The following is a 19,051-nucleotide window of genomic DNA, read 5'->3' as shown; positions in this document are numbered from 1 at the left end:
TCATTAATTTGATATTATACGCATCTAGGGGAGGGTTTGTACCCCTGCCGGTGTTTTGCTGCAACCATAGTTTCTTTTCCTGTTGTTTATTTATTTATTCATTCATTGTGGCGCAAGGATAATCCATAATTATTAATCATTTCCATGGCCATACTTCACTGTTGGGATGATGTTTTGATGTTGGCAAGCCGAGTCCCTTCTGTGCCATTCTTCCCGAACAATTTAAACTTTAGTTTTTTTTATGAACAGCATTCTTAAAATATTTGAGTGTCTTATGAATGTAGCTCTAAACCCCAAACTAAACTTCATTTATTGGACTCCAGGTGTGCAAATTACTGGCTCCAATTAGCGTTTGCTGAAGTAATTAAGCTATTGGTTCACAAACTTTCTTCAAAGCACTATGAATATTTAATGGGTGTATCCAATAAAAATACAAAAAATTTGAATTGTTAGTGTGGTATCAGACAGTGTTAATTTACGGCAGCCCGTAAATGCCCATCACGTACAGCAGTGCCCCATGAAAAAAGATGGCTGCTGGCCGACAGTGCAACTGCGCATGCATCGTTCTGAATCCTGCCGGGCTAGGGAAAATGTGTAAAACTCAGCTGGTCGGGCACATGTGCGGTGACATGATGGCGCTGCCTGGCGATAGTTCTGAATGGCAGGCACTCGTTCTTGGTGGAGCCCCGCCACAGCAGAGGAGGTTTATCTCTGCCCAAGCCTGGATTCTTGAACGGAGGGACTGACAGTGACTATCCATCCAGGTCAGTTGGATGTTTTATGTGCTGATCGGCCTCCCCTATACTGAGCCAAGTATGGAGGAGGGAGGACAGATAGAACAGGAGCAGAGCCAACCACAGAGACAGACTCCTTCCTGTACCATGTCCGCACAGCCTCTGACTCTCTCCTGTACCATGTAAATGGAGAAAATAGGCTTTTTGTACTCACCGTAAAATCCTTTTCTCTGAAGTTCATTGACGAACACAGCAGCTCTTCTTGACCTTAGAGTTATATCGCCCCTTTAGGAGAGAACTAGGCAGAAAATGTTAAAAACAGCAACACTTGCACACTACCACCCAGGGGGCAGTCCTACTGGCTATAACCCCTCACACTGCATCCAGCAGCTCAGTTTGTCAAAAGCAGTACAAACATAAATAGGAGAGGTGGGTGCTGTGTCCATCAATGAACTTCAGAGAAAAGGATTTTACCGTGAGTACAAAAAACCTTTTTTCTATCGTTCATTGACGGCACAGCAGCTCTTCTTGACCTTAGGAATGTCCCCACAGTGTCAAAAGAGGAGGGGTGGAAACAGCAAAAATTTACTTCACCCAAAACAAAGAGGACTCTTCAACAGAGGAGTTGCCACCTTAAACGGACCGCCAGTAAAACCTGCGGCTAAAGTATGCATCCAAAGATGCGCTCACAACAACCTTGTAACTTAAATGGAAGTGTGAATGGCAACCTTACACAGCCGCCTGCAAAACCTTGCGGCCAAAGCAAGCATGTGAAAATGCGCTCACGTCAACTTTGTAAAATTTAGTGAAAGTGTGAAAGGACGACCAAGTCACCGCCTTACACACCTGGAAGGCTGACGGCTGATGTCGGAAAGCCCAGGAGGTTCCAAGTGTCCTGGCGGAATGTGCCGTGACAGGAAAGAGGGGGCAGCCCTTTAAGGCATAAGCCTGAACCAGGATCTGTCTGCTCCACCGGGAGATGGTGGTCGACGAGACCGCCAGACCTTTTTCAGACCAGCCACCGATACAAACAGAGACCGACCTCCGGAAAGGAGCCATAGCAGACAGATAAACTCGTAGAGCCCGGACACGACCAGGGAATGCAAAGCAACCTCTTTTAGATGTGACGGCTTAGGACATAGGTATGCAAGTACGAAACCACCCTTGGAAGAAAAGAGGGATGCAGACGCAGCACCACCTTATCCCTGTGAAGAACCAGGTAGGGAGACTTGCATGACAAGGCTGCCAATTCAGAAACTTTCCTGGCAGATGCAATCGCCACTGGAAAGACTACTTTCTGAGAAATTGTCAACAAGGGAATCTCCCTAATATTGTCAAACAGCGGATTCTGAAGAACCGACAGCACCATGTTCAGATCCCATGGAGGCAGCAGTGGTTGAACCGAAGGGGCCACATGTCGAACCCCTTGCACAAATGTACTCACCAATGAGTGAGTCACCAAGGGTCATTGAAAGAAGACAGGCAAGGCTGATATCTGCCCCTTGATGGTGCTTAAAGCAAGTTTTTGAGCCACTCCCTGCTGCAAAAATAGCAGGATTCGAAAAACTGAGTATGTGCGTGGACACCACCCCATCTCCTCACACATGGAGATGTAGGCCTCCACGTGCGATGATAAATCTTCCGAGATTACTTTTGTGCCCTCAGCATAGTGGAAATTACCGAATCTGACAGACCTCGGTCCCTTAGCACCTGGCTTTCAACAGCTATGCTGACGGTAAAGCAGGATGAAGTATTGGACCTTGTGATAGAAGGCCCTAACGCATCGGCAGCCGCCAAGGAACATCTGCCACAATTCCTACTAGTCGGCATATCAAGGACGCTGAGGCCAATCTGGGGCAATCAGAATCACCAGAATCCCCTCGGCCTCCACTCTGCGTAGCAGGCGTGGTAGAAGTTTTAGTGGGAGGAGGGGGGGAAGGCATAAATCAACCGATAATACCCCCATGGAGCCACCAACGCGTCCGATGCATCCACCCAGGAATCTCTAGTCCTGGCCACAACCTCTGTGCCTTCCGATCGAGCTGAGAAGCCAATAGATCCACATCTGGTGTGCCCCACCTTAAGCAAATGAGCCGGAATACATCCGGATGCTATGACCATTCCCCTTGGTCCAGCATCAGACAACTTGGGTAGTCCGCCTGCCAGTTTTCTACGCCCGACACTCATCGCTCTGCCCACTGCAGGATGTGAGCAACCTCCCATGCTGCAGCCGTGCTCCTTGTTCCTTCTTGATGGTTGACAAATGCCATTGGGGTTAACACATTGGTGAAGACCCGGGGTGCTGATGCCAGGCCAAAAGGGAAAGCCAAAAATTGGCAGTGCTCTTCCCTGACTGCAAATCGTAGAAACCGCTGATGCCTGAGGCATATGGGTACATGCAAGTATGCGTCCTTGATGTCCAAGGACGCCAGGAAGTCCCCCTGATGGAGTGCAGCGACCACGGAGAAAACTGATTCCATTCTGAACCTTTGTACTTTCACAAAGCTGTTGAGGGCCTTGAGATCCAGGATTGGACGAACCCCTTCCTTCTTTGGCACTACAGATTGGAGTAGAATCCCTGAAACCTTTTCAGCGTCGGTACAGGTACTATCACCCCGCACACTAGCAGGTCCTGTACTGCCCCAAACGGGGCCTCCCGACCTGGAAGGAGATGAAGGTTGGAGGGAAAGAATCTGTTTGGTAGACAAGAAAGAAACTATCTTGTATCCTGATGAAACCAGTTCGCCGATCCATTGGTCGGAAACTAGGGAGGTCCACCGAGCTGCAAACTCCCGAAAGGCAACCCCTCACCTGAGAGTTGGGCAGGTGCAAACCTTCATGCGGTAACAGATTTGCTTGCAGGCTTGTTTGGCTTGCGAAACCAGGGATGCTTTTGTCCCTCAGCAGGCGCCTTGTCGGACTGGGAACGATTATCTGCCGACCCGCATGGGCAAAAAAAGCCACTTCTGAGTAGAAAAAGAGGGCCCTTGCCTACGGCGTTGTTCATTACCCTTCCTGGACTGTAGGAGCAACGTGCTCTTCCCACCGGTAACATTCTTGTCATCCAGCGAGGCTCCAAATAACCTCTCACCCTTGGAAGGGCAAATTCGCCAGTACTTTCTTAGAAGCCCGGTCCACAGACCAGCATTTCAGTCAAATTAAGCGCCGTAGCACTACTGTTGATACTGATGCTCTAGAGAGCAGGGGGACTGTATCGAGGGCCGCATCACAGACATACTTAAGGCCATGCGCCAACTGGTCTGCCAGTCCTGTTGCTTCTCCAATTCACGGTGTAACAATTTTGCCCATTCAGTAAGCGTCTGCAACACAGAGGCCGTGGCCAACACTGGTCGTAACGCTGACCCCACCACCGTAAACATGGACTGGGCTACTGCCTCGGCCCTCCTGTTGGCAGGGTCCTTGAAGGCAGGAGTCCGGGGTGGGGGGGGGGGGGGTTGGGGGTCAACGACAGGAGGCTCTTCAAAAGGGTAATGCAATGCCATCCTTCTCGGAACTGAAAAAGGGCTTCCCCATTCCTTGTGAATGAACTTATCAAAATCATTTAAAAACGGAAACACCTTAGCAGTGCGGGCCGGTTTGTGGGACCCAAAAGGGATCGACACCTCTGCAGATGTCCCTGCCATATCCTGTATCTTCAGGGTATCCCACACCGCTGTAATAACTGCTCCTACTAGCGCTTTATTCTGGGCTGACCCGGACACAGAGTTATCCTCACTGTCCAAACGGTCCTGGTCTGCATCCTCTGAAACGTCAGAACAGGGGCCGCCAGTCACAGTGGGGCCCCGAGTCTGAACCAGAGCTCTCCCCAGAAGACAGTGGGGGGAGGGGGCATTTTTTACGCCACCTCCACCCTGGCAACATATCCTGACTAAGGCTACAGGAAAATGGCTGCGGCCTCAAGAAAATGGCCACGGAGCACGCGGCGGCCTCCCCTCATGGCGAACAGCATGAACACCTCTCCAGGGCCCATAAAAACAGGGAAAAGAATGAGCAGACCCCAAAATCCAACAGCCCCCTGCCAAGGCCCGGAGCCCCCCTGGAGGACCCCCAGCCAGATAAGTGCACCGCACCTCATGCCCAGTCACACAGCGGCCCATAGCATGGGGAGGAGGGAAAGAGGGACAGGGAGAGAAGAACGGGAGAGTGAGAGACCCCCTAGTCGACCTCCCAGGGAATGCCAAGCTGCTCCATCCTGCTAAAACAGGTGGAGCCGTACATACCCCTCCTGCCGGGACTGCTGAACGCATTCCACCACAGACCCATTACGGGGTGGCTGTCGGCCACGGCATACTGTGACACAGACAGTCGTAGCCCGGTCATGTGTGTGCTCCGGAGCATATAGCTCACCGGCCCCACCCTTGGACTAGAAAGGGGCATGTCGTGGCTGACCCAGTGCATAGCTAGGGTCTGCTCACGCTCGATGGCTAGGCTGGGGAGACTACAAGGATCTATATTATGCAGCCTGTCACCCAGCCCGGCTGTTGATTGTAGATCACAGGATCAAAAATGCAAAAAAAAAAAAAAAAAAGAAAGAAAAATTCCCAGGACCAATGGTCCCTTCAGTGAGCCAGGTCCTTCTACACTACGCAGAAAACTGAGCTGCTGGATGCAGTGTTATTACCAGTAGGACAGCTCCCTGGGCGGTACTGTGCAAGTGTTGCTGTTTTTAACACGTTCTGCCTAATCCTCTCTTAAAGGGGCGATATAACCCTAAGGTCAAGAAGAGCTGCTGTGTCCATCAATGAATGATAGAGAAATATAATTTGACATTTGTTTAACTTAAACACAGCACTAGCTACATGTTTATTAGGGATGCACCGAAATTTCGGCCGCCGAAACATATCGGCCGAAAATTGTGTTTTCTGCAAATTGCCTCAAGGAAAATCCTGCCGATAATGGGGCCGAAAATGGGGGAGGAGCCTGGGCGGGCCTCCGCCCCCCTGGTGCCGCCCATTGCAGGGGTGTTTTCCTGGCTCGTCCCCAGTCCTCCCTCCTGCTTTACGACAGTGCGGTGATCTCCGTGTGTCACGGAGCTGTGCATTGAATTGCCCGGGCGGCTGCAGTAACAATGTCCCGCCTCCTGTGACGGACGGTACACTGATCCAATGGCGAGACATTGAATCAGCATGACGTGATTACAGGAGGCGGGACATTGTTACTGCAGCCGCCCGGGCAATTCAATGCACAGCTCTGTGACACACCGAGATCACCGCACTGATCCGGGCATGGGTAAGGCTGCATTCAGACACTGGCAAGCTGCATGAGGGGGAAAGAGTGTGCCCAGGGCAAGCATTGCAGAGTTTTGTCCGCAGCTAAATCACAAGTTTTGTGCCCACAGTGCTGCTGCATCCAAAATAGTAATTTGTTTGCCTCTGAAACTATCTACCTCTGGCCACTTGTGTGAATGTAGCCATGCTATATAAAACCAGGTCACAGGACAAAGGCTGTACTCCCTTTATTGACCATATAAAAAAAAAATAATAATAATAATCTTGATTTTGACCCAGCTAGGTTTTTATTGCCATGTGATAGTATGGGGAAGGGTTAAGTTATTGCTAGTAGAGGTAACGATATGATCATTCCCAATAGAAATCTGTTGGAACTGAACCAGGTAGCTTGCTTGGGGCCAGTTCACACCAGATGCAGTTCCGTGTGTTTTTTTTTTTTGCACAAAATACATGCAGTATTTTCCATGTATTCCAATGGCTCTAGTTCACACCATGCAGTCAGTTTCCGCACAGGAAATTTACTGCATGGTGTGAACTAAAGCCATTGGAATACATGGAAAACACTGTGCATGTATTTTTATCAGGCAGGCTGCATCTGAGGGGAACTGGTGAGGCTGCTTTGATCTCCTGTAGCATGGCTGCAGTCTCTGGCCATCTCCTGTAGCATGGCCGCAGTCTCTGGCCATCTCCTGTAGCATGGCCGCAGTCTCTGGCCATCTCCTGTAGCATGGCCGCAGTCTCTGGCCATCTCCTGTAGCATGGCCGCAGTCTCTGGCCATCTCCTGTAGCATGGCCGCAGTCTCTGGCCATCTCCTGTAGCATGGCCGCAGTCTCTGGCCATCTCCTGTAGCATGGCCGCAGTCTCTGGCCATCTCCTGTAGCATGGCCGCAGTCTCTGGCCATCTCCTGTAGCATGGCCGCAGTCTCTGGCCATCTCCTGTAGCATGGCCGCAGTCTCTGGCCATCTCCTGTAGCATGGCCGCAGTCTCTGACCATCTCCTGTACCATGTCCCCAGTCTCTGACCATCTGCTGTATGGAAATATTTTTTAAAAAACAGTCATTTTCGGTATCGGTGCTGTTTCGGTATCGGTTTTGGCCTAGTGTATTTTTCATTTTCGGTATCGGTTTCGGCACCAAAAAACCCATTCGGTGCACCCCTAATGTTTATAGTTTAAATATTGATATTTGCCCTGTTTAGCACTGAAAGCAGGCATGTTAGTTACTTTTTTTGCAGTGTCAGTAAAACAAATGTGGCTCTGTCAGCAAATGTCATGATTCTTCCCAGCAAAAAAAAATTTAAATATTGGTGGTGTCTGTAAATTTTGGTGTCCTGCCAGTAAATTTCACTTTGGGGGGTTGGCAAAACGGTTATTACCTTACCCCTAACAACCTGATAAAAAAAATAATGTTTAGCAAGTAACATACATTCTACATTAATAATTGTGCTACAAACATTAATGTGCGCAGTACGTTGCCTCCAGCATTGGTCCTGTTTTTTCTTGCTGGTGGCTGCCAGTTTGCTGAAGCCCAGAGCCCATGAACAGCAGTAAATCATAAAGTGAAACTAAACCCATCAAAAAAAAAACAAAAAAAAAAAAAAAAAGTTATATTCCAGTAATGTCAGGGTAGCTGTCACATTTTCTGGGGTCTTCAACAAATTGTTAAACCATTAAATGTCTAGTGTTAGTGTTAAGTGTCTTAACTGATCACATGTGTAGCCCAATGCCAGTTGCAGTTCAAACAGAAGCAGCTTCCTTGGCTCTAAAGGATAGGGGGGTTTTATTCAGATTTAAGGCTGTCAGCAGATCAGCCTCTACGAATTCAGCAGCGCCTAAAAATGGAGAGCAACTGAGCATGTGCAGAGCAGGGGGATACAGTGTTTTACCGGATTTTAAACAGTATAGGGATTTATTTTTAGTGTTTTACAGCTACATCTGCAAAAGGGACCAGTCTGAATTGATATAGCAGGATTTCATTTTCTGACTAAAGTCCCACTTTAAGCGTATTGTGTTTGTCTATTATTGTGACTTCGATGAGAATCAGAACACATTTTATGGCAAATTGTTGCAAAAAAAAACAAAAAAAAAACAATTGATGCCAGGGTGTTAACATACTTTTTCTTGCCTGGATGTTTGTGCTTTACTTGGTGTGGGGCATGTTTTCTCATGCCCCAATGCCCATTAATTCTTACCACCAGCTTGAAATCAGAAGGAGGGGAGCCAGCAAATGCACAAAAGCCTTTTTCCCTTTCTACCTATTGTTTTATGTGGTGACCCCTCGAAGCAGCTCCCTGCACAGTGCTCTCTCAGACATGGGGAAGTCTCAGCTTTTGTTAACAGAAAAACAGCACAGAAGCAGAACAGCAAAGCAGATCAGACATGTTTTATTGCCTGCCTGCAGGACTGTGGTCACTGCCATCCTCCTCTATATACCTCGGTCTCCAGAGCCTCCCTCTGGTTTTGTCTAAGCATTTGTGGAGAAGTCAATTTCTGGCATTTCAGCCGCTATTTTAGGACGTCTGGAGCTAAACAGGAGGGTGACTGCCCTGCAACTCCTGCCAAGCCACCTAACCCAAACCCCACTTGCACAGTGTGCAAGGCAGAACTAGGCACAGGAAAGGATTGTGCTATTTGCATCTCCTACATTACCCAGTTGGATCAGCCTGTATCAACTGACTGCTTCTGGAGTTCCTTCTCATCTTTAGGTGCTCATTACTTTTTTTGTCTCATTGCAGAAGTATTCTCTCTTCTGTTATGTGGGGAATTACGTCTCAGCTGATGCAAACGTTACCTCCTCCTGAATGCTGGGCTTTAAAATGCCCTCTTCAGCAAAGAAACACCTAAAATGGATTCACAGGAAATCATCTGGAAATGTTAACCCCAAATTTATTTGCACAGTGTCTGCCAAAAAGTCCAGCCACTATGGTTTTGCATCTGAGACAGCCCATGGACTTTGAAACTTCTTAGAAGACTGATCAAAAGAAGATTCCTGATCCTCAATGGCTACCAACTCATCCAGAAGATGATTCTCTGACACCTCATCCTTTCACAAAAGTGGAGGAAGGGGAAGGAAAGCACCCACATTCAAGTTCCAAGCATTCCAAACCAGTGAGGACACAGGAAGCTGGAACCCCCATTGTCTGACCCCCCCCCCCCCCCCAACGTATGCCATGGCTTGCTTATGGTCACAAGCCCTGTAACCCTAGTAACGGGAGCAGCTACCCAGCAGAGTAGAGTGTCTGCCAACATCAGACACCTATGTGGCAAGTCACCCTGTTGCAACAAGTATTCCATTACTTGAGGCGGCACCAGTGATGCTGACAAAGGCTGCTATTCTGTAGCTTTGCTGAAGCTGTGTAAGCAAAAATTCACCCAGGGGACTTTAAATGAAGTGTCCATGGTGATCACAGGTAAATAAAATGTAACAGTATAAAAAATTAACAAAGTTTATTGAAGTATTACAACTCTTGTCTAGTGCAAGGCATGAACATATTACAACTCTCGTCTAGTGCAAGGCATGAACATAGGTGGAAAATTCACAAGTACAGCAACATAACATAATGGTTCTCTAAACATAACCATAATGGCAAAATCATCACAAAGTATTGGGAGTAACAATTCCACATAATACATCTCTAAGCTGACGCGTTTCACGAGCTTTCCTCGCATCAGGGGCTGATGTGTATATCTGGTGTTTGTCAGACAGTTGGCTCCAGAGGCTGACCCCAGGCAAGGGGGAGTGGAAAGGCATCTCCCCGGGAGCTGAAGGTTGAAAGAGCAAAGCAAGGAGGACCGAGGCCAGACACGGCAAAAAGATGAGAGAGGAAGTATGGACCCTAGTTTCACCCATAAATCTTGCAGGGCGTACTCACAGATGGATGAACCTCTCGCCAGTGTATTAAAAAAACAAATAAATAAAATAAATACACTGGCGAGAAGTTCATCTATCTGCGAGTATGCCCTGCAAGATTTATAGGCGACACTATGGTCCATACTTCCTCTCATATCTTTTTGCCATGCCTGCCCTGCGTCTGGCCTCGGTCCTCCTTGCTTTGGTCTTTCACCCTTCAGCTGCCAGGGAGATGCCCTTCCGCTCCTCCTTGCCTGGGGTCAGCCTCTGGAGCCAACTGTCTGACAAACACCAGATATACATATCAGCCCCTGATGAGGCGAGGAAAGCTTGTGAAACACATCGGGATAAAGAGGCATCGTGTATATCTGTATTATGTGGAATTGTACTCCCAATACTTTGTGATGATTTTGTCATTATGGCTATGTTTAGAGAACCATTATGCTATGTTGCTGTACTCGTGAATTTTACACCTATGTTCATGCTTTGCACTAGACGAGAGTTGTAATACTTCAATAAACATTGTTACTTTTTTATACTGTTACATTTTATTTACCTGCGATCACCATGGACACTTCATTTAAAGTCCACTGGGCAAATTTTTGCTTTCCTATACAATATAGGGATGGAGGTGTTTCATGTTAGGGAGCAGATTTCAGACCTTCTGTTCTCAATTCTGCTGCAGCGATGTAGGACTGCAGAGCTGTCATTTGCATGCATGTCCATCATCCAAAGAACCCAAGCTGTTCCCCACGGGAACACTGGGGGAAGGCCACAGATGTTCCATAGAAAAAGGCACAGCTGCAGAGCCAGGGGCCCAATTTTCAGCCATCACAGTAGGTGCACCCTGCAGTGCTATTAGGGACCCGACTCCCCCACACTGCCCTGGACCTGTAAAGCACTCAGCAGGGTCACTGGATACAAGGCACCCAAGAGATTGCTGCCCACAAGATCCAGCAACCTTAAAGGCCGTCCCTCCCTTTTGAATGGAGGTTCCAGGTACCATCCCCTCTTGGCCTCAGGGTCGTAGGTGACTGATCCAAATTAAGCCTTTTCCTTCCCAGGGTGGGGTTTGCAGAACAGGCTATGAAACCAGAAGTCTAGCGGCCACGGAAAAGAATCTTCAGAGAGAGACGTCACCGGCACATCCATCACCTAAGCCCACTAGGAAAATACTGAAAACTAGATGAGCTGGGAGTTGGGGTTAAGACTGGGCAGGGAATTATATCTTTTTTTGCCCAGTGTCCATTCACCCAAAGGTGGCAGCATAACCCAGGTAGTTCTAAGAGCACAAAGCCTTGTGTCCTGTGATGTGTAGTTAAGAAATAGTATTTAGAAAAAAAAAAAAAAAAAGTACCTCTAAATCAATCATAAGTTCTATAAAGCGCTCACAATAGTGGATTCTTTCCAAGGAGGCCGGACCTGCGAAATAAAACAGAAACCAAATCTCAGCATGCAATAAACATATCTGTATACTTACAAAGGCAAAAGATCTGTTAGAAAAATCATCCTAAAATATTCGGTCTATACATTCATATCGATAATGAATTATGAATTCTGCTGTACCCATGGTTAGTGCATTTCTACAATGACCAGCTACAAGTGCTAAAAACAATATTCAAAGTAGATGTAAACCCAACCAGCAAAAGCTCATATAGTCTTAACTCCTTAATGTAATTTCAAAAGTAATTTTAGATTTAAAGCTTTCATTGAAATACAGTACCTGGTAATTTGTCATCATACAGCCACTTCCTGTTATGGGGTGACAACGCTATGTCCCCATTTCCAGATTGCTGTCTTGTGATGTCACCTTGTCACATGTGCAGAATATAAGCAGTTGTACACAATGAAAAAGAAAAAAACACAAGCACCATCCAAGTAGTTTAATCACACTGAATTTATTGCGCTAAAATTAAGTAACTCACAGAAACAGTGCAGGGGTAGAGCTCATCTGTCCTCCGCTACCGGGCATCAGGTTCATATGTTCTGGCTGTGATAGGGAAAGAGCACCGTGGGTTCCAGTGGAGTGTCCCCGGCCGGGGACTACAGGCTTCTGGGTACAGCATGAGAGGCAGACGTGATGTCACCGGATAATGCGGTTTGGGCGTAGCTATGCGTTTGCAGAGCATGCATGCTCCTTGGTCAGGCGCAATAAATTCAGTGTGATTAAACCACTACACTTAGATTGTTCTTGTGTTTTTTCATTTTCATTGTTTGCACAGCATGACATCGAGTCTCGCTTCTAACTATAAAGAACAAGCTGCTTGAAGTTTTGGCGCTTCCTGTATGGACAAAATGGAGTTATTTTATTGACTTCAAATGTTGGGCTAAGAGCGATAACACTAGGTTTTGTCATCTTTGCGTCATAATTCTCCTCTCTCTATACAAGCAGTTGTGCCTATGCTAATGACACAGGCATATTTTTCCAATGTTACCATCGGGATGCTGTCCTGAGCAATAACATCCTGCTGTGGCTGAAACTCATGCATGCTGCTGAGAAGTGAACAGAGGCTGGAGGTTAAGAAGAGTATATCTTAACCACCTCAATACCACCATGTTACACCTGCTAAATTACCAGGCTATTTTTCAGTGCTGACTGCCAATTACTCAGTCATAAAAACAATGGGCATTTGGGCTCAGTGTTGTAACAGATGGAGCTTTCTTTTGGTTCTATTTAATACTCACTTTTTCACAATAGAAAACATATCAAATTTTCAAACTGAGAAAATGTACCATTTTAAGAACAAAGGCAATTTTGAAATTGATGGCAGCAATACGTCAAAAAAGTTGGGAAAAGGACAACAAAAAGCTGGCAAAGTAAGAGGTACTAACAAGGAAGAGCTGGAAAAACATTTCACAATTCAGTTAATTGGCAATAACATGATTGGACATAAAAGGCATATATTAGACTCAGTGGGTATAGGTTTCACATCTGTGAAAAGCGGTCTCTAAAAATTGTTAATTTGGGATTGATGTTCCTCAGCGTAAAATTGCTAAGTCTTTAAATATATCATCTACAGTGCATAATATGAAAAGATGGTGAGAATCTGGAGAAATTTCTGTGTGCAAGGGACAAGGCCTTAATGCAATATTGGATTCTCATGAATTTGGGCCCCCATACGACACTGCATTAAAAAACGGGCACGATTTCTGATGGAAATCCCTGCATGTGGCTCAGGAATACAGTATATTGTAGAAGCAAAATAACCCAAATTTTGTTTACCACAGTAGTAATAATGTAGTTAGACTAGTACTAAATATGTGGAGTAAAATGTAGCAAAGCTGGTTCTGCCATCTAGTGACCAACATATAAAATGACAACAAAACAAAAATAAAATGTTTAATTCAAGCCCTGCAAAAGTTTTTTTTTTTTAAAACAAATATTTAAATCCCAGCTGAGATACATCAGCAATGTTATTAAAAAAAAAAAAAAAAACACTTAAATTTATATTCCATATTTTCAAACACACTGATAAACCGTGGTGGTCAAGGTTATATGAAGGCATGTGAGATAGCTAGATTTTATAATTTGACTGCTAAGAGATGGTGTTAAACTATCACTAAACCCTACATTTTTAGTGGCAGTTATAGCAGCTGATCTGGGTACTTGCCTGGTACTTCTTTTTCATTAAAGCTTTCTTTTCTTCTAGATTAAGCCAGTTTAAAGGTTGCTGTTCTAGGTTTCCTCTCCTAGGGTGGCTCTGTTGCCTTGGGGGGGTCCTATGGAGCCAGACTTGCATTCTGAAAGATGGGCTCAAAGCCTACATTAGTAGGCTGCAAGTGTCAACATGCACATAAATACAGTCGCATGTGCAGTGGCACTTGGAAAGGGTCATGCAGTCCTGTGGAAGGGTATCAGGGGACTTTGCATGAAGTTCTAATTGTATGCTATCCCACCAGAAGTTCAGGGAAGCAGCACAGAGTAACCCAGGGACTGCACTTGTAAGCACAGCAATTTGTAGGCTTTTCTGCACTATTTCTTAAACAGTTATTGTCCTCTGCGCAAATGACATATATAGATAGAATTCTAACTTAAGGCTTTATTACCATGTTAGCAGTACAACAAGAGATGTCTACACATTTTTTTTTTTTATATATTTTTTTTTTTTTTAAACTAAAACCCTAAAGTGTATGTCTGGGAAAAACAGTCAGCAGAGATAGAAGTAATATTATTATTATGCAGAATTGATCTAACACCAACAGTTTACGCAGAGCTTTACAACTTGAGGATAGACAGTACAAATACAATAGGAATCAGAGGGCCCTGATCCTTAGGCTGCATTCACACCTGAGCGTAGCGTTTTTGAGCAGAAAAATCGCACAAATTTACTGCTATTTTGCAGCGTTTACCGTGATTTCGCAGCGTTTTTAACGGCGGTTTGCTGTGATTTTGTGCAGGGCAAAAGGTCACTAATGTAAAAAAAAGAAAATGCCCAAATCTGTTCGATTTGAGCAACAAAAAAGGGTCCAGAACTCGTTTGAGCTTCAGGCGTTCGGCTTCAGGCGACATGGAGTGGAGATGTGAACCATCTCCATTGAGAATAATAGATTTTTTTTCCCCTCTAGCGTTTTGTAGCTTCAGGCTTCAAGCTACAAAACGCTCAGATGTGAATGGGGCCTTAGAGCTTACAATATACTGTAAGAGAGAAGGTCAAGAGATACAAGAGGTAATAACTGTGGGGGATCAATAGTATGCAAATGTTGTACAAAGCAGTATTTGGTTACAATTTTGCAACAGGATGACAATGTATGCAAATTGCAACAACGAACTTCACTTTATATCTTTGGTCTGTTGAATTTACTACTGGAAGCGTTTTTATACAGTATCTCACAAAAGTGAGTACACCCCACCCATTTTTTTTTTAATATTTTATCTTTTCATGCAACACTGAAGAAATTACACTTTGCTACAATGTAAAGTAGTGAGTATACAGCTTGCATAACAGTGTAAATTTGTCCTCTCAAAATAACTCACAGAGCCATTAATGTCTAAACCGCTGGCAACAAAAGAGAGTACACCCCTAAGTGAAAATGTTTAAATAGGGCCCAATTAGCCACTTACCCTCCCAAGTGTCATGTGACTCAGTGTTACAAGGTCTCAGGTGTGAATGGGGAACAGGTGTGTTAAATTTGGTGTCATCACTCTCACTCGCTCATACTGGTCACTGGCAGTTCAACCTGGCAACTCATAGCAAAGAACTCTCTAAGCATCTAAAACAAAGGATTGTTGCTCTACATAAAGATGGCCTAGGCCAGTGATGGCGGACCTTGGCACCCCAGATGTTTTGGAACTACATTTCCCATGATGCTTAACTACAGTACAAAGTGCATGAGCATCATGGGAAACGTAGTTCCAAAACATCTGGGGTGCCGAGGTTCCCCATCACTGGCCTAAGCTATAAGAAGATTGCCAAGACCCTGAAACTGAGCTGCAGCACAGTGGCCAAGAGGCATCATAGCCAGAGGTTGTCTTTGGGAAATAGACGTATGAGTGCTGCCAGCATTGCTGCAGAGGTTGAAGGGGTGGGGGCAGCCTGTCAGTGCTCAGACCATACGCTGCACACTGCATCAAATTGGTCTGCATGGCTGTCATCCCAGAAGGATGCCTCTTCTAAACATGATGCACAAGAAAGCCTGCAAACAATTTGCTGAAGGCAGGCAGACTAAGGACATGGATTACTGAAACCATGTTCTGTGGTCTGAAGAGACCAAGATAAACTTATATGGTTCAGATGGTGTCAAGCGTGTGTGGCGGACACCAGGTGAGGAGTACAAAGATAAGTGTGTCTTGCCTACAGTTAAGCATGGTGGTGAGAGTGTCATGTTCTGGGGCTACACGAATTCTGCCGCCAATGGGGAGCTACAGTTCATTGAGGGAACCATGAATGCCAACATGTACTGTGACATACTGAAGCAGAGCATGATCCCCCTCCCTTCGGGGACTGGGCCACAGGGTAGTATTCCAACATGAAAACAACCCCAAACACACCTCCAAGACGACCCCTGCCTTGCTAAAGAAGCTGAGGGTAAAGGTGATGGACTGGCCAAGCATGTCCCCAGACATAAACCCTATTGAGCATCTGTGGGGCATCCTCAAATGGAAGGTGAAGGAGCGCAACGTCTCTAACATCCACCAGCTCCATGATATCATCATGGAGGAGGACTCCAGTGGCAACCTGTCAAGCTCTGGTGAACACCATGCCCAAAAGGGTTAAGGCAGTGCTGGAAAATAATGGTGGCCACACAATACATTGACACTTTGGGCCCAATTTGGACATTTTCACTTATGGGTGTTCTCACTTTTGTTGCCAGCAGTTTAGACAATAATGGCTGTGTGTTGAGTTATTTATAGGGTACAGCAATTTTACACTGTTATACAAGCTGTACACTCACTACTTTACATTGTAGCAAAGTGTAATTTCTTCAGTGTTGTCAAATGAAAAGATATAATAAAATATTTACAAAAATGTGAGGGGTGTACTGGCTTTTGTGAGATACTATATGTTTGAGAAGTGTTGATCATGTCAGAAAATTGTCCAGTCTCTTTTGTAACTTTCTGTGTTATCTCAAGCTGGGTAATAAACAAAGGTGGTGCGAGTGGCATGTGCCACATTAACAAAGCAGATAGACCGGTTTCAGAGCAAAATAGAAACTAATGCTGGTTCTGTGACTAACTAGCAAAGGAACTATGGCAGTTTTCAATATAGAAAACTCCAGCAGATCCTTGTCAGATAGAACCTGGTGAATAGGATGTGAACTGTTTTTCTGTAGCCTCTCTACCAATGCAGTGCATATAGCTGGGGAAAGCTCTGTGCCTGGACAAAATGACATGGTAATTTCTGTGTGCATTTCTGGCAGATCAAAGAATATTTCTGTACTCACAGAAAACATTTTCCATGTCAATCACTTTTGCATTTTTTTTCACACATTTCAAAATGCACATTTTAGGCATGAATATTAGTGAAATTATACATTTTCTGAAAACAGAGGTACTAGGGAATAAAATGGTGGTAAATATGATTGTTTATGTAATTTAATCTTAGCATAATGGTTTATTAAAAGCATATTTTCAGTAGAAAGTAAAATTAACTACCGTATTTATAGATGTCTAACACGCACCGGCGTATAACACGCACCCCAAGTTTAGGAGGGAAGTTTAAGGAAAAAAAACGTACATTTAAATGCCCATCAATGCAGCCTTGTCAGTGTCTTTTTCAGCTTTGGCATTTAAAAATGGCGCCGCCGAGATACAGAGCCGGATGTCCTGCTTTCGGCCACTCTCGGCAGCTTTTAGCCGCACTTGGCTGCCGAGAACGGCCAAAAGCTGAAAAAGAACAGCCGAAAGCTGCCCACAGGCTCACAATCGGCGTATAACACGCACCCATGATTTTCCCCTGATTTTAAGGGGAAAAAAAGTGTGTGTTATACGCCAATAAATACGGTAACTAAAAATGTATTTAGTTCACACAAACGCAATATATTACACATTGAAATTTTTGTTTTGTTTTTTAAATGTAAAAATAAATAATAAAATGAGGAACAAGGAGGAGTTGCGTAAATAGACACCCAACATGTCAAGCCTTAAAATTTTGTGTACAGGTGAAACTGCAGAAAACTTGTCCATAGGTGACACTTTAAAAGCCTTTACAGGTCATTTGCTTAGGGCCCATTCACACTACACGCAGTTACCTGCGTTATTTTCCATGAGGTAAGTGCAAGGTCACACAGAAAAAAATTGTTTTCCACGGGGGGAGATTTATTAAAACTGGAGCACACAGAATCTGGTAAATCTGTGCATAGTAACCAATCAGCTTCTAGGTTATATTGTTAAAGCTTAACTGAATAAGCTGAAGTTAGAAGCGATTGGTTACTATGCACATATTTACTAGATTCTGTGCGCTCCTGTTTTAGTAACTCTCCCCCTGTGTGTCATGTTCAGACAAGAACGCAGTGTTTCACCGAGTCTCAGAGCTGTGTAATATTATGCAATGTGTGCCTAATATCACACCGCTCTGCATGGCCCACGTGTTGCCACACAAGAAGAGCTGCACCCCATGCTGCTGTGCAGTGACATAAATAAAGTGTCACTTTGTACATTTCATATAAATTCCTGTTAAAAAAATAAAATAAAAATAAAGGGGGGGGGGGGCAGACGTGGTTTGGGCTGCATGGTAATGTGAATGGACCCTTAGGGGCTGATTTACTAAAACTGGAGAGTGCAGTGCAAAATTTTGCCCAGCTCTGCTTAGAAACCAACCAGCTTTCAGGTTATTGTGAAAGCTTAACTGAATATGCTGAAGTTAGAAGCCGATTGGCTACCATGCACAGCTGCACCAGATTTTGTACTCTTCAGTTAACACCCTTTGGTGTTAACAATGAAGGACCTTAGAATTATTGCTTCTACTCTGGTGTGCATGCCGCTATGCAACATGTAGCACAATTGTCATTTTCGTATGTAGCTGCACCCAATGCATGCATTTACATATGTGTAGGTACGTGGGAAAAATGTTTTAAAAAGTAATTTTTTTTAGCACAGCAGACACAAAAAAAGGACAGCTGTGAACTAATTAGTTAAGCAACACATGTCACTTCCAGGTTCTTTTACCAGAGAGGGGATGAGCAAACCAGGAGTTCGCTGAGCCCTCTCCACTCTACCCTTCTACACCCCCACAGTGCCTGTCCCAGGCCAACAGGTGGGACAGCAGACCCAAGTAAACATGGCAGGAGGTTGTTTGTTCCTGGGCTTGTAGAAGTGATCAGACTTTGGAGCCACCTGAATCACTTCCAACAGAAAGTCAAAAGTTAGCTGTGAAAATACACATTCATTCCTTAGTGTGTGTAAATGCCACCACTGCTGCTGATGTAAGCCATACCTGGGTGGCAGCAAAAGGGTTAACAGGATAGAACATGAGAAAATGTTCAAGTGTTGTACAGGTTTTACTTTTTTTTGTTGTTCTGAAAAAAAATTATTTAAAAGCTGGCCACACAAACCCCCCATGCCATTCAGTTCAGCCCAGAATCTAATTTTATTTCCTCTAAAAGTTGGGGGTTACCTGTTGCTTGAATTGACGTGAGCACAGATAAGAACTTTTGTATAAGCTTCCGCAGAAATATTCTTTCCTGCTTGGCCCTGCAGAGATCAAGAGAAATAGGACATTGACGTCAATACACAAATAGAAACAAAAAGGATTCTGGAAGCTCAAGTCACTTTTTACTAA

At 45.0% G+C, this 19,051-nt stretch overlaps 1 protein-coding gene across 1 annotated transcript in view; it reads right to left on the bottom strand.

The window, feature by feature from the left end:
- AQR (aquarius intron-binding spliceosomal factor) overlaps window positions 1–19,051 on the bottom strand; it is a 198,646-nt gene that overhangs the window by 154,826 nt on the left and 24,769 nt on the right. Inside the window, exons 9-10 of the mRNA XM_077464777.1 lie at window positions 18,887–18,963; window positions 11,191–11,255 (exon numbers count right to left, since the gene is read on the bottom strand). Of these exons, the coding sequence (XP_077320903.1) occupies window positions 11,191–11,255; window positions 18,887–18,963 (142 nt within the window). The remainder of the gene's footprint in view (window positions 1–11,190; window positions 11,256–18,886; window positions 18,964–19,051) is intronic.

Source organism: Lithobates pipiens, unplaced genomic scaffold, assembly GCF_037356315.1.
Source record: "Lithobates pipiens isolate NorthernLeopardFrog02 unplaced genomic scaffold, aLitPip1_a1.2 Scaffold_30, whole genome shotgun sequence".
NCBI lineage: Eukaryota > Metazoa > Chordata > Amphibia > Anura > Ranidae > Lithobates > Lithobates pipiens.
This window is presented reverse-complemented; position numbering and strand designations above follow the sequence as displayed.